The 13,618-nt window shown below is 40.3% G+C and overlaps 1 protein-coding gene across 1 annotated transcript; it reads left to right on the top strand.

The window, feature by feature from the left end:
• The first annotated feature begins 733 nt into the window (after window positions 1-733).
• LOC139763105 (uncharacterized) lies at window positions 734-6,420 on the top strand. Its single transcript, XM_071688758.1, has 4 exons — window positions 734-1,206; window positions 4,664-4,783; window positions 5,119-5,212; window positions 6,097-6,420. Exons 1-4 carry the CDS (start codon window positions 1,110-1,112, stop codon window positions 6,335-6,337), a joined length of 552 nt encoding a protein of 183 aa, XP_071544859.1. The 5' UTR covers window positions 734-1,109; the 3' UTR covers window positions 6,338-6,420.
• Window positions 6,421-13,618: the final 7,198 nt, after the last annotated feature.

Genomic DNA, 13,618 nt, shown 5'->3' with positions numbered 1-13,618 from the left:
AACGGCACGGGACATGTAAACAGACAAGACAATCATATATAATTAATTATGATGGCAATTTCATGGTTTCTCTTCATAATAAAAGTTAAAAATATTTCAGAAATAAAAACGTAGATGGATGGATACCGTTATTAAATCTTGTGATTTTATAGTAGCCCGTCGTTTGCATCTGCTTAACCTTGGTATTCCTAACGCTGTATATTCTTTTAATCTATTCCAAGGCAATTTTTTCATTACGTTCGCTAAATGTCTAAGAGGAAACTATATCATCTTTATTCTGTGTTTGGCTTAATAGGGATCATATGGTTGGTTTAGTTTTTTTTTCTCTATACAGTGTACCTCGACTCCAAATTCAAATTCAGAATAAGTGGAAGATGACTTCCAAAGTAAGAATTTGTTTGTCTGATCATTAGATGAATACCAACTCGCCAGACAGAAGGGAAGCAAGAATTTTAGGATGAATATAACGATCACCATTCTGGAAGTATATATATATATATATCTATATTAGATATAATCCCTTCACAAGTCTGGAGGATGGATCGAGTGCACTGAGTCCTTGATTTTATTTCATGCAACTCCAATCCATGTCTAATGTGGTTAAGGTAGAAATATAGACTGACATCCTATTATAAGACCTTCATAATTATACAGTCCTTTGAAAATTATTCAAGGTGTATTGGACATTATAGATTGGATTAATGTTTTCCGAACTGTGAACCAGAATGCACCCATTTCTCGACACGTTTGTAAACAAAAACTCTCGACATGTGACCTGGTGAAAATAGTCTATGACTGAGCCATATTAACCTGCGTGTGTGGTGTTAGAGTGATCTTGAATGCCAGAGGAAGTTATTCAGGATAGTTTTTTTTTTTATCTGTGGTTGATGGGCTTCATGGTCGTGGCAAATAGCCATAGGAGATGAGCTAAGGCTCTGACCATACTGCCTCTCACGCAGGACAAAAGACAGCTGATTGAAAGTGAATATTATCTTGAGGAAGACCAAAAGAAGTTGGTTCCATACAAGAAAAAGACAGGAAAGGACTCGGGAAATTGTGTGTCACCGACAAGGGCAAATTTGTTGAAAACGTCAAATTATTCCTTGGCAATGGATTCTACCAGTAAAGGAACCGTGAAGAAGAAATTCAATAAAAGAGCTTACCTTAAGCAAAAATTGAAGACAAATTTCGGGAGTCGGCAAGAGGGTGCGTTGTTGCAATTGTTTAGTTGGTAACATCTTGGTAATGTGTAACGTGTATCTTTATACATGTGTATATGGGTGGGTTGGGCCATTCTTTCGTCTGTTTCCTTGCGCTACCTTGCTAACGCGGGAGACAGCGACAAAGTAAATTAAATGAATATAAGTAAATAACATCGTGGTTAGTGTGCTAACAGGTTTTTATAAGTATATCGGCAACAATACCTAGTTTTTGTTTTCCTGCATCACCACAGTATTACTGGATAGGTTAGGATCAGGGGTTGCAATAGGGTTGATGAAATACACCTTCAGTACTGTTCGAGACAGTCAACTAAGGAAATTCATGTCCATATTTGTAGTTTACTGCTTTATGTATTTTTAGAAATTTATTTCGCAGTCATTTCGGTAATAGGAAACCATAGTTAAGATTTACCAGTGGGCATAGCGGCGCTACTACCTGCATCATATACCAGATATTTTAATAGCTGCAATTCAGTAGCCAGAAAATTGCTTTCTAACTCTTAAGACACATGGTAAATTATTTGGATAACTGTAACAATGTCATTTTCATATATTATGTCAAGATCTTTTTTTGTAGCTTTAAAGCCGAGTTAAAGTTGGATTAGTTATATTTGATGCCACACCTTTTAAATACAGCCCTCTAACATCCAATTTACATTTTTTCTTAATAAAAATGATTTCAAGGTAAACGCAGTGTATGCTGTCAGTAAAGTTTTATGTTACATATGTGTTTAGAAGTGATAATCATTAATAGAATTCGTGTCACTAGATTTATGGTAATTTGAATACCAGTATAGTACTGCTTTACCAGCAGAATTAACTTTGAGGTAACTTTGAAATACTTATAACCAGTAATCAAAAAAAAAAAAGTTGGGTATTAAAGTAAGAGTAAATCTAAGGCCAAGTATATATTCTGAAAGCAAAAGGATCAATGAAACTTCAAACTTCCCAGATAAGCTATTTTATCTCATTTTCATGTTATAATTTTATTGTTCACTTACTGTAGCCATGTGTTTAAACTTGCTGTACAATTATGTTAACTTCAAAGTGATAACAAGTAGTGGTGATGTGAGAAGGAGATGGAGTGAGTATTTTGAAGGTTTGTTGAATGTGTTTGATGATAGAGTGGCAGATATAGGGTGTTTTGGTCGAGGTGGTGTGCAAAGTGAGAGGGTTAGGGAAAATGATTTGGTAAACAGAGAAGAGGTAGTGAAAGCTTTGCGGAAGATGAAAGCCGGCAAGGCAGCAGGTTTGGATGGTATTGCAGTGGAATTTATTAAAAAAGGGGGTGACTGATTGTTGACTGGTTGGTAAGGTTATTTAATGTATGTATGACTCATGGTGAGGTGCCTGAGGATTGGCGGAATGCGTGCATAGTGCCATTGTACAAAGGCAAAGGGGATAAGAGTGAGTGCTCAAATTACAGAGGTATAAGTTTGTTGAGTATTCCTGGTAAATTATATGGGAGGGTATTGATTGAGAGGGTGAAGGCATGTACAGAGCATCAGATTGGGGAAGAGCAGTGTGGTTTCAGAAGTGGTAGAGGATGTGTGGATCAGGTGTTTGCTTTGAAGAATGTATGTGAGAAATACTTAGAAAAGCAAATGGATTTGTATGTAGCATTTATGGATTTGGAGAAGGCATATGATAGAGTTGATAGAGATGCTCTGTGGAAGGTATTAAGAATATATGGTGTGGGAGGAAAGTTGTTAGAAGCAGTGAAAAGTTTTTATCGAGGATGTAAGGCATGTGTACGTGTAGGAAGAGAGGAAAGTGATTGGTTCTAGTGAATGTAGGTTTGCGGCAGGGGTGTGTGATGTCTCCATGGTTGTTTAATTTGTTTATGGATGGGGTTGTTAGGGAGGTAAATGCAAGAGTTTTGGAAAGAGGGGCAAGTATGAAGTCTGTTGGGGATGAGAGAGCTTGGGAAGTGAGTCAGTTGTTGTTCGCTGATGATACAGCCTGGTGGCTGATTCATGTGAGAAACTGCAGAAGCTGGTGACTGAGTTTGGTAAAGTGTGTGGAAGAAGAAAGTTAAGAGTAAATGTGAATAAGAGCAAGGTTATTAGGTACAGTAGGGTTGAGGGTCAAGTCAATTGGGAGGTGAGTTTGAATGGGAGAAAAACTGGAGGAAGTGAAGTGTTTTAGATATCTGGGAGTGGATCTGGCAGCGGATGGAACCATGGAAGCGGAAGTGGATCATAGGGTGGGGGAGGGGGCGAAAATTCTGGGGGCCTTGAAGAATGTGTGGAAGTCGAGAACATTATCTCGGAAAGCAAAAATGGGTATGTTTGAAGGAATAGTGGTTCCAACAATGTTGTATGGTTGAGAGGCGTGGGCTATGGATAGAGTTGTGCGCAGGAGGATGGATGTGCTGGAAATGAGATGTTTGAGGACAATGTGTGGTGTGAGGTGGTTTGATCGAGTGAGTAACGTAAGGGTAAGAGAGATGTGTGGAAATAAAAAGAGCGTGGTTGAGAGAGCAGAAGAGGGTGTTTTGAAGTGGTTTGGGCACATGGAGAGGATGAGTGAGGAAAGATTGACCAAGAGGATATATGTGTCGGAGGTGGAGGGAACAAGGAGAAGAGGGAGACCAAATTGGAGGTGGAAAGATGGAGTGAAAAAGATTTTGTGTGATCGGGGCCTGAACATGCAGGAGGGTGAAAGGAGGGCAAGGAATAGAGTGAATTGGAGCGATGTGGTATACCGGGGTTGACGTGCTGTCAGTGGATTGAATCAAGGCATGTGAAGCGTCTGGGGTAAGCCATGGAAAGCTGTGTAGGTATGTATATTTGTGTGTGTGGACGTATGTATATACATGTGTATGGGGGGGGGTTGGGCCATTTCTTTCGTCTGTTTCCTTGCGCTACCTCGCAAACGCGGGAGACAGCGACAAAGTATAATAAAAAATAAAAAAAAATTAACTTCTAAGTTAAGTTTGAAGATATAGTTAAGTCAGTTGGCAATTTTCATAAGTATTCACATGCGAAATTTCCATGCCCACATAATAATTCTACACCATTTGGCTTTCATGGTCTAGATTAGTGAACATAGTGTTTTTTTAAGTAATCTAATTAAGATTACAGAAAAATACTAAGAAAATGGTCATTTTTCTGTAGTCAAATTCATTTTAATGCATCATCAGTTTATGTTTAACCTAATGTAAAAACAATACCAATATAAAATTGGCTTTACCTTATTTGTGGATGTAGTCTTATCCTAAAGAAAATTAGTTTGTAATCGAGATTCTTACGTACTCAAAATGTCAGTAAGGAGAATTGCACTTTCTTGTGCTGAAGGTTATTTTAATATTCACTGCTTGAGTAAGAGTGATTTAAGTTTATTCAGATCACAAAACTAGTTAGGCTGTTGAAATTCTTAAAATTGCAAATTATCCAAATGAGAATACTGAATTACCTTTTGTGCTGCATTGATTTTGATAGGTCGTGGTCTTGCATTCGTCCAAAAGAATGCCATAGTTCAACGTTACTTTCGCCAACAAAGGAAAGATGAGGAGAGGCAGCGCAAAAGAAATCAACATCTGCAGTCAATGGAAGGAGAAGGTAAAATGTTGTTCGTTATTGGAAAATTGATATGAAAGATTTCATAACTTTATTTTATGGTGAGGGGATAGAAAGTTGTAAAGACTTAAGTACCATGGGGTTATGGATGAAAGATTATTATCCACGAATCTGCTGCATATCATAGGTGACCAAGAAGGGCAGAGATCCTCTCCTACTACATTATCACTTTCTTAAAGTAAGAATGGAAGGATCCAGGAGAGGATATTTCCTCAATGGTTCGCTTGTTTGTTTCTTAAAAACAATGAAAATATTTCACATATAAAGTTGAAAACATTGTTATCATACCCCCTTATATTGTACATAATCTCCTGCAGATCAAATTAAGGGATTACAACTTCACAGCAAAAGTAACCCACTGATGAAGACAGATATTGTTGAAGATGAATCTTTGTCTTCCCAGAGGTCACGGTAAGTTATATGTCTGACACATTTTACTCATTCATTTGCAGAAATGTGAAATATTTGAAAATATTTTGTTGAAGGGAATGAGCCACTATAGAAGTAAAGACTATTTGTGTGCATCACTACCAGATCATGCTTTTCATAGCGTTAAGAAATCTTCAGTTAATCTGACATGCAAACGTGATTTGATACTAGCCTAACTGTGTAAAGAAGTGTGGAAAGCGTTAGATGGTAGAAAAAGATGGACAAAATTAGTTTGGTGTATTTCAAGAGACAATGCCAAAATGATTATTGTTGCTATTAGCATTTTCATGAATCTGGAGGGCATTTTTGCCTTGAAGGACTAGAGATGAGGTAATCATACACAAACCTTACAACCTTGACAAAAACTTTTCCCTGCTTTTAGCAGCATACCTCCCATGCCATGTATTCATAAGACCTTCCATGAAGCTTCTGTCAACCCTGTCATATGCCTTCTACAGATCCAGCTTTTGAGGTAAAGAGTAATTCTGTATCCTGTAAACACAGTGAACTAGAAAAAGTGACTACTACAACAAAAATTCTTCCATATAAATAGAGGGATTCTTTTGAATTATTTTCTAAGTAAATGGAAAATAGGATCTGCTCATGGTAGTGTTGTAGGGAGCAACCCTCCAGGTTAGTGTTTCCTTCCTTACTTACTATTTTTGAAGTCTCGACCTCAACTAGAGCAAATTCTTGGGAGGTTCTATATTACAGTCCTGTGCAACATCCTCTGTTTCCACTCTCCAATACTACTTACCAAGTAAGTAAACTCAGCACACATCTCTGTAATTCAAACATTATTTTTTGTCAACCCTTGAAACAGAGGTATTGAATTTGTCATATATAAATTTACATCTTCAATTCAGGAAGAAGCTGAATAGCTGGCAGCGTGCTAAAGGAGAATATCGAAAGAAGGTTGCTGAAAGAGCGAGGAAGAAGCAGGAAGCACTAAAAAGAAAAGAAGAAATTGAGGAGGCTAAGAGGAAATACAAAGAGAACAGGTTGCATCGCTTCAAAAAATTGAATCAGAAAACAAAGAAAGGCCAGCCTGTCATGCGCGGTAGAATTGAAATAATGCTTGAGAAACTGCAAGAAAGTATGACATAATCTTTCATTAACCAGGATATTCTTCCTTGCTGCTTATCCAGCTGTTGTGTAGTACTTACTTGAAAATAAAATAAACATGGGTATTGTACTTTTCATGTATTCAGACTGGGTGGTAAGTGCATCCTTTTTTTTTTCTTTAAAGCAACAAAGTGTGCTACAGAAAGCAAGAAGGTTGCTCTTGAAAATACACATCATGTATGCAAGAAAATCCTTGAAGGGTAGAAAAATGATACCATAACAAGTAGTAGGTTGTAAACAGCATCAGCAGATTAGTAATTGTGTCCCAACCTTGAGCCTTCTCTGTCAAGATTGCTGGTCTTACTCTCATTAAGTAACCACGTTTGGCATAAAATTTTTCACACATATAACAAACTACCTGTCTGTCCATGTCTCTGATGCCCATTCCCTTTGGGAAGACCTTCAAGGGGTTGGCCATGGCAAGTGTCTCTATAACTTTGTAGTTCATTTATCTTTAAAAAAATTCTCATTTTTTCTTTAAATGATTTTTTATATATTCATTTATTTTATATTCATTATACTAAATTGGTCGAGGTGGTGTGCAAAGTGAGAGGGTTAGGGAAAATGATTTGGTAAACAGAGAAGAGGTAGTAAAAGCTTTGCGGAAGATGAAAGCCGGCAAGGCAGCAGGTTTGGATGGTATTGCAGTGGAATTTATTAAAAAAGGGGGTGACTGTATTATTGACTGGTTGGTAAGGTTATTTAATGTATGTACGACTCATGGTGAGGTGCCTGAGGATTGGCGGAATGCGTGCATAGTGCCATTGTACAAAGGCAAAGGGGATAAGAGTGAGTGCTCAAATTACAGAGGTATAAGTTTGTTGAGTATTCCTGGTAAATTATATGGGAGGGTATTGATTGAGAGGGTGAAGGCATGTACAGAGCATCAGATTGGGGAAGAGCAGTGTGGTTTCAGAAGTGGTAGAGGATGTGTGGATCAGGTGTTTGCTTTGAAGAATGTATGTGAGAAATACTTAGAAAAGCAAATGGATTTGTATGTAGCATTTATGGATCTGGAGAAGGCATATAATAGAGTTGATAGAGATGCTCTGTGGAAGGTATTAAGAATATATGGTGTGGGAGGCAAGTTGTTAGAAGCAGTGAAAAGTTTTTATTGAGGATGTAAGGCATGTGTACGTGTAGGAAAAGAGGAAAGTGATTGGTTCTCAGTGAATGTAGGTTTGCAGCAGGGGTGTGTGATGTCTCCATGGTTGTTTAATTTGTTTATGGATGGGGTTGTTTGGGAGGTAAATGCAAGAGTTTTGGAAAGAGGGGCAAGTATGAAGTCTGTTGGGGATGAGAGAGCTTGGGAAGTGAGTCAGTTGTTGTTCGCTGATGATACAGCGCTGGTGGCTGATTCATGTGAGAAACTGCAGAAGCTGGTGACTGAGTTTGGTAAAGTGTGTGAAAGAAGAAAGTTAAGAGTAAATGTGAATAAGAGCAAGGTTATTAGGTACAGTAGGGTTGAGGGTCAAGTCAATTGGGAGGTAAGTTTGAATGGAGCAAAACTGGAGGAAGTAAAGTGTTTTAGATATCTGGGAGTGGATCTGGCAGCGGATGGAACCATGGAAGCGGAAGTGGATCACAGGGTGGGGGAGGGGGCGAAAATCCTGGAAGCCTTGAAGAATGTGTGGAAGTCAAGAACATTATCTCGGAAAGCAAAAATGGGTATGTTTGAAGGAATAGTGGTTCCAACAATGTTGTATGGTTGCGAGGCGTGGGCTATGGATAGAGTTGTGCGCAGGAGGATGGATGTGCTGGAAATGAGATGTTTGAGGACATTGTGTGGTGTTAGGTGGTTTGATCGTGTAAGTAACGTAAGGGTAAGAGAGAGGTGTGGAAATAAAAAGAGCGTAGTTGAGAGAGCAGAAGAGGGTGTTTTGAAATGGTTTGGGCACATGGAGAGAATGAGTGAGGAAAGATTGACCAAGAGGATATATGTGTTGGAGGTGGAGGGAACAAGGAGAAGTGGGAGACCAAATTGGAGGTGGAAAGATGGAGTGAAAACGATTTTGTGTGATCGGGGCCTGAATATGCAGGAGGGTGAAAGGAGGGCAAGGAATAGAGTGAATTGGATCGATGTGGTATACCGGGGTTGACGTGCTGTCAGTGGATTGAATCAGGGCATGTGAAGCATCTGGGATAAACCATGGAAAGCTGTGTAGGCATGTATATTTGCGTGTGTGGACGTATGTATATACATGTGTATGGGGGTGGGTTGGGCCATTTCTTTCGTCTGTTTCCTTGCGCTACCTCGCAAACGCGGGAGACAGCGGCAAAAAAAAAAAAAAAAATAAAAAAAAATAAATCACTGTTTCCTACATCAACAAGGTATATACATATATATATATGGAAATGGTGAAGAGCTTGTAGATTTATGTGCTGAAAAAGGACTGATGATTGGGAATACCTGGTTTAAAAAGCGAGATATACATAAGTATACTTATGTAAGTAGGAGAGATGGCCAGAGAGCGTTATTGGATTACGTGTTAATTGACAGGCGTGCGAAAGAGAGACTTTTGGATGTTAATGTGCTGAGAGGTGCAACTGGAGGGATGTCTGATCATTATCTTGTGGAGGCTAAGGTGAAGATTTGTATGGGTTTTCAGAAAAGAAGAGTGAATGTTGGAGTGAAGAGGGTGGTGAGAGTAAGTGAGCTTGAGAAGGAGACCTGTGTGAGGAAGTACCAGGAGAGACTGAGTACAGAATGGAAAAAGGTGAGAACAATGGAAGTAAGGGGAGTGGGGGAGGAATGGGATGTATTTAGGGAATCAGTGATGGATTGCGCAAAAGATGCTTGTGGCATGAGAAGAGTGGGAGGTGGGTTGATTAGAAAGGGTAGTGAGTGGTGGATGAAGAAGTAAGAGTATTAGTGAAAGAGAAGAGAGAGGCATTTGGACGATTTTTGCAGGGAAAAAATGCAATTGAGTGGGAGATGTATAAAAGAAAGAGACAGGAGGTCAAGAGAAAGGTGCAAGAGGTGAAAAAAAGGGCAAATGAGAGTTGGGGTGAGAGAGTATCATTAAATTTTAGGGAGAATAAAAAGATGTTCTGGAAGGAGGTAAATAAAGTGCGTAAGACAAGGGAGCAAATGGGAACTTCGGTGAAGGGCGCAAGTGGGGAGGTGATAACAAGTAGTGGTGATGTGAGAAGGAGATGGAGTGAGTATTTTGAAGGTTTGTTGAATGTGTTTGATGATAGAGTGGCAGATATAGGGTGTTTTGGTCGAGGTGGTGTGCAAAGTGAGAGGGTTAGGGAAAATGATTTGGTAAACAGAGAAGAGGTAGTGAAAGCTTTGCGGAAGATGAAAGCCGGCAAGGCAGCAGGTTTGGATGGTATTGCAGTGGAATTTATTAAAAAAGGGGGTGACTGTATTGTTGACTGGTTGGTAAGGTTATTTAATGTATGTACGACTCATGGTGAGGTGCCTGAGGATTGGCGGAATGCGTGCATAGTGCCATTGTACAAAGGCAAAGGGGATAAGAGTGAGTGCTCAAATTACAGAGGTATAAGTTTGTTGAGTATTCCTGGTAAATTATATGGGAGGGTATTGATTGAGAGGGTGAAGGCATGTACAGAGCATCAGATTGGGGAAGAGCAGTGTGGTTTCAGAAGTGGTAGAGGATGTGTGGATCAGGTGTTTGCTTTGAAGAATGTATGTGAGAAATACTTAGAAAAGCAAATGGATTTGTATGTAGCATTTATGGATCTGGAGAAGGCATATGATAGAGTTGATAGAGATGCTCTGTGGAAGGTATTAAGAATATATGGTGTGGGAGGAAAGTTGTTAGAAGCAGTGAAAAGTTTTTATCGAGGATGTAAGGCATGTGTACGTGTAGGAAGAGAGGAAAGTGATTGGTTCTCAGTGAATGTAGGTTTGCGGCAGGGGTGTGTGATGTCTCCATGGTTGTTTAATTTGTTTATGGATGGGGTTGTTAGGGAGGTAAATGCAAGAGTTTTGGAAAGAGGGGCAAGTATGAAGTCTGTTGGGGATGAGAGAGCTTGGGAAGTGAGTCAGTTGTTGTTCGCTGATGATACAGCGCTGGTGGCTGATTCATGTGAGAAACTGCAGAAGCTGGTGACTGAGTTTGGAAAAGTGTGGGGAAGAAGAAAGTTAAGAGTAAATGTGAATAAGAGCAAGGTTATTAGGTACAGTAGGGTTGAGGGTCAAGTCAATTGGGAGGTGAGTTTGAATGGAGAAAAACTGGAGGAAGTGAAGTGTTTTAGATATCTGGGAGTGGATCTGGCAGCGGATGGAACCATGGAAGCGGAAGTGGATCATAGGGTGGGGGAGGGGGCGAAAATCCTGGGGGCCTTGAAGAATGTGTGGAAGTCGAGAACATTATCTCGGAAAGCAAAAATGGGTATGTTTGAAGGAATAGTGGTTCCAACAATGTTGTATGGTTGCGAGGCGTGGGCTATGGATAGAGTTGTGCGCAGGAGGATGGATGTGCTGGAAATGAGATGTTTGAGGACAATGTGTGGTGTGAGGTGGTTTGATCGAGTGAGTAACGTAAGGGTAAGAGAGATGTGTGGAAATAAAAAGAGCGTGGTTGAGAGAGCAGAAGAGGGTGTTTTGAAGTGGTTTGGGCACATGGAGAGGATGAGTGAGGAAAGATTGACCAAGAGGATATATGTGTCGGAGGTGGAGGGAACGAGGAGAAGAGGGAGACCAAATTGGAGGTGGAAAGATGGAGTGAAAAAGATTCTGTGTGATCGGGGCCTGAACATGCAGGAGGGTGAAAGGAGGGCAAGGAATAGAGTGAATTGGAGCGATGTGGTATACCGGGGTTGACGTGCTGTCAGTGGATTGAAGCAGGGCATGTGAAGCGTCTGGGGTAAACCATGGAAAGCTGTGTAGGTATGTATATTTGCGTGTGTGGACGTATGTATATACATGTGTATGGGGGGGGTTGGGCCATTTCTTTCGTCTGTTTCCTTGCGCTACCTCGCAAACGCGGGAGACAGCGACAAAGTATAATAAATAAAAAAAAAAAATATATATATATATATATATATTTATCGCTACCTCGCAAACTCGGGAGACAGCAACAAAGTATAAAAAAAAAAAAAAAATATATTTATATTTTTTTTTCATACTATTCGCCATATCCCACATCAGCGAGGTAGCATCAAGAATAGAGGACCAAGCCTTTGAGGAAATATCCTCACTTGGCCCCCTTCTCTGTTCCTTCTTTTGGAAAATTAAAAACGAGAGGGGAGAATTTCCAGCCCCCCACTCCCTCCCCTTTTAGTCACCTTCTAGGACAAGCAGGGAATACATGGGAAGTATTCTTTCTCCCTTATCCCCATGTGTAATGCACTGAAACCACAGCTCCCTTTCCACATCCAGGCCCTACAGACCTTTCCATGGTTTACTCCAGATGCTTCACATGTCCTGGTTCAATCCACTGACAGCATGTTGACCCCAGTATACCACATTGTTCCAGTTCACTTTATACCTTACACACCTTTCAAACTCCTGTAAGTTCAAGCCCTGATCACTCAAAATCTTTTTCATCCCATCCTTCCACCTCCACTTTGGTTTTCTGCTTCTCCTTGTTCCCTCCACCTCCGACATGTATATCCTCTGTCAATCTTTCCTCATTCATTCTCTCCATGTGTCCAAACCATTTCAATATACCCTCTCCTACTCTCTCAACCACACTCTTTTATTACCACACATCTCTCTTACCCTTTCATTACTTACTCGATCAAACCACCTCACAACACACAGTCCTCAAACATTTCATTTCCAAAACATCTGCCCTCCTCCACACAATCCTATCTATAGCTCATGCCTTTCAACCATATAACATTGTTGGAACCGGTGTTCCCTCAAACATACCCATTTTTGCTCTCTGAGATAACGTTCTCGCCTTCCACACATTCTTCAACGCTTCCAGAACCTTCCCTAACCTTGTGACTCACTTCCGCTTCTATGGTTCCATCTGCTGCTAATATCTAAAATACTTCACTTCCTCTAGTTTTTCTCCATTCAAACTTACCTCCCAATTAACTTGTCCCTCAACCCTACTGAACCTAATAACCTTGCTCTTATTCACATTTACTCTCAACTTTCTTTCACACACTTTACTAAACTCAGTCACCAACTTCTGCAGTTCTCACCCAAATTGGCCACCAGTGCTGTATCATCAGCAAAAAACAATTGAATCACTTCCCAGGCCTTCTCATCCACAACAGACTGCATACTTACTCCTCTCCAAAATTCTTGCATTCACCTCCCTAACCACATCATCCATAAGGAAATTAAACAACCATAGAGAAATCATGCACCCATGCCGCAAACTGACATTCACTGGGTACCAATCACTTTCCTCTCTTCCTACTCGTACACATGCCTTACATCCTTAGTAAAAACTTTTCACTGCTTCTAGCAACTTAACTCCCACACCATATACTCCAAACCAATCCCTGAATATCACTTGCTCACTACAGATGAAAATGTCATTTTAACCTCAAATATTGTGTATCCATCACTATCCTTAAAAAATTCATTGCCAACTAATTCACCCTTCTTTGTGCTTTCTGCTTCATGTCATGATTCAACCAACTTACAGCATGTCAGCACTATACAAATGCATGCATGCATTTCAACCTCCTGGAGGTTTGGACCCCACTATCTGAAAAATGAAAGCTTCCTCCTCTTAATTTTTTTCCATTCCAGTACATACTACCCTTCCTCTTGTTCCATCCACTTCTGACAATTACGTCAAACTACACTTACAAGTACACCTCTCTCTCCACTCATTCTTTATGATTAGCCTAACTCTACTGCCAGTTTTTTTTTTTTTTTTTTTATACTTTGTCGCTGTCTCCCGCGTTTGCGAGGTAGCGCAAGGAAACAGACGAAAGAAATGGCCCAACCCCCCCCATACACATGTACATACACACGTCCACACCCGCAAATATACATACCTACACAGCTTTCCATGGTTTACCCCGGACGCTTCACATGCCTTGATTCAATCCACTGACAGCACGTCAACCCCTGTATACCACATCGCTCCAATTCCCTCTATTCCTTGCCCTCCTTTCACCCTCCTGCATGTTCAGGCCCCGATCACACAAAATCCTTTTCACTCCATCTTTCCACCTCCAATTTGGTCTCCCTCTTCTCCTCGTTCCCTCCACCTCCGACACATATATCCTCTTGGTCAATCTTTCCTCACTCATTCTCTCCATGTGCCCAAACCATTTCAAAACACCCTCTTCTGCTCTCTCAACCACGCTCTTTTTATT

This window comes from Panulirus ornatus, chromosome 46, assembly GCF_036320965.1.
Source record: "Panulirus ornatus isolate Po-2019 chromosome 46, ASM3632096v1, whole genome shotgun sequence".
NCBI classification, from domain to species: domain Eukaryota; kingdom Metazoa; phylum Arthropoda; class Malacostraca; order Decapoda; family Palinuridae; genus Panulirus; species Panulirus ornatus.
Note: the sequence above shows the minus strand (reverse complement) of the source record. Positions and strands in the feature narration are given on the sequence as shown.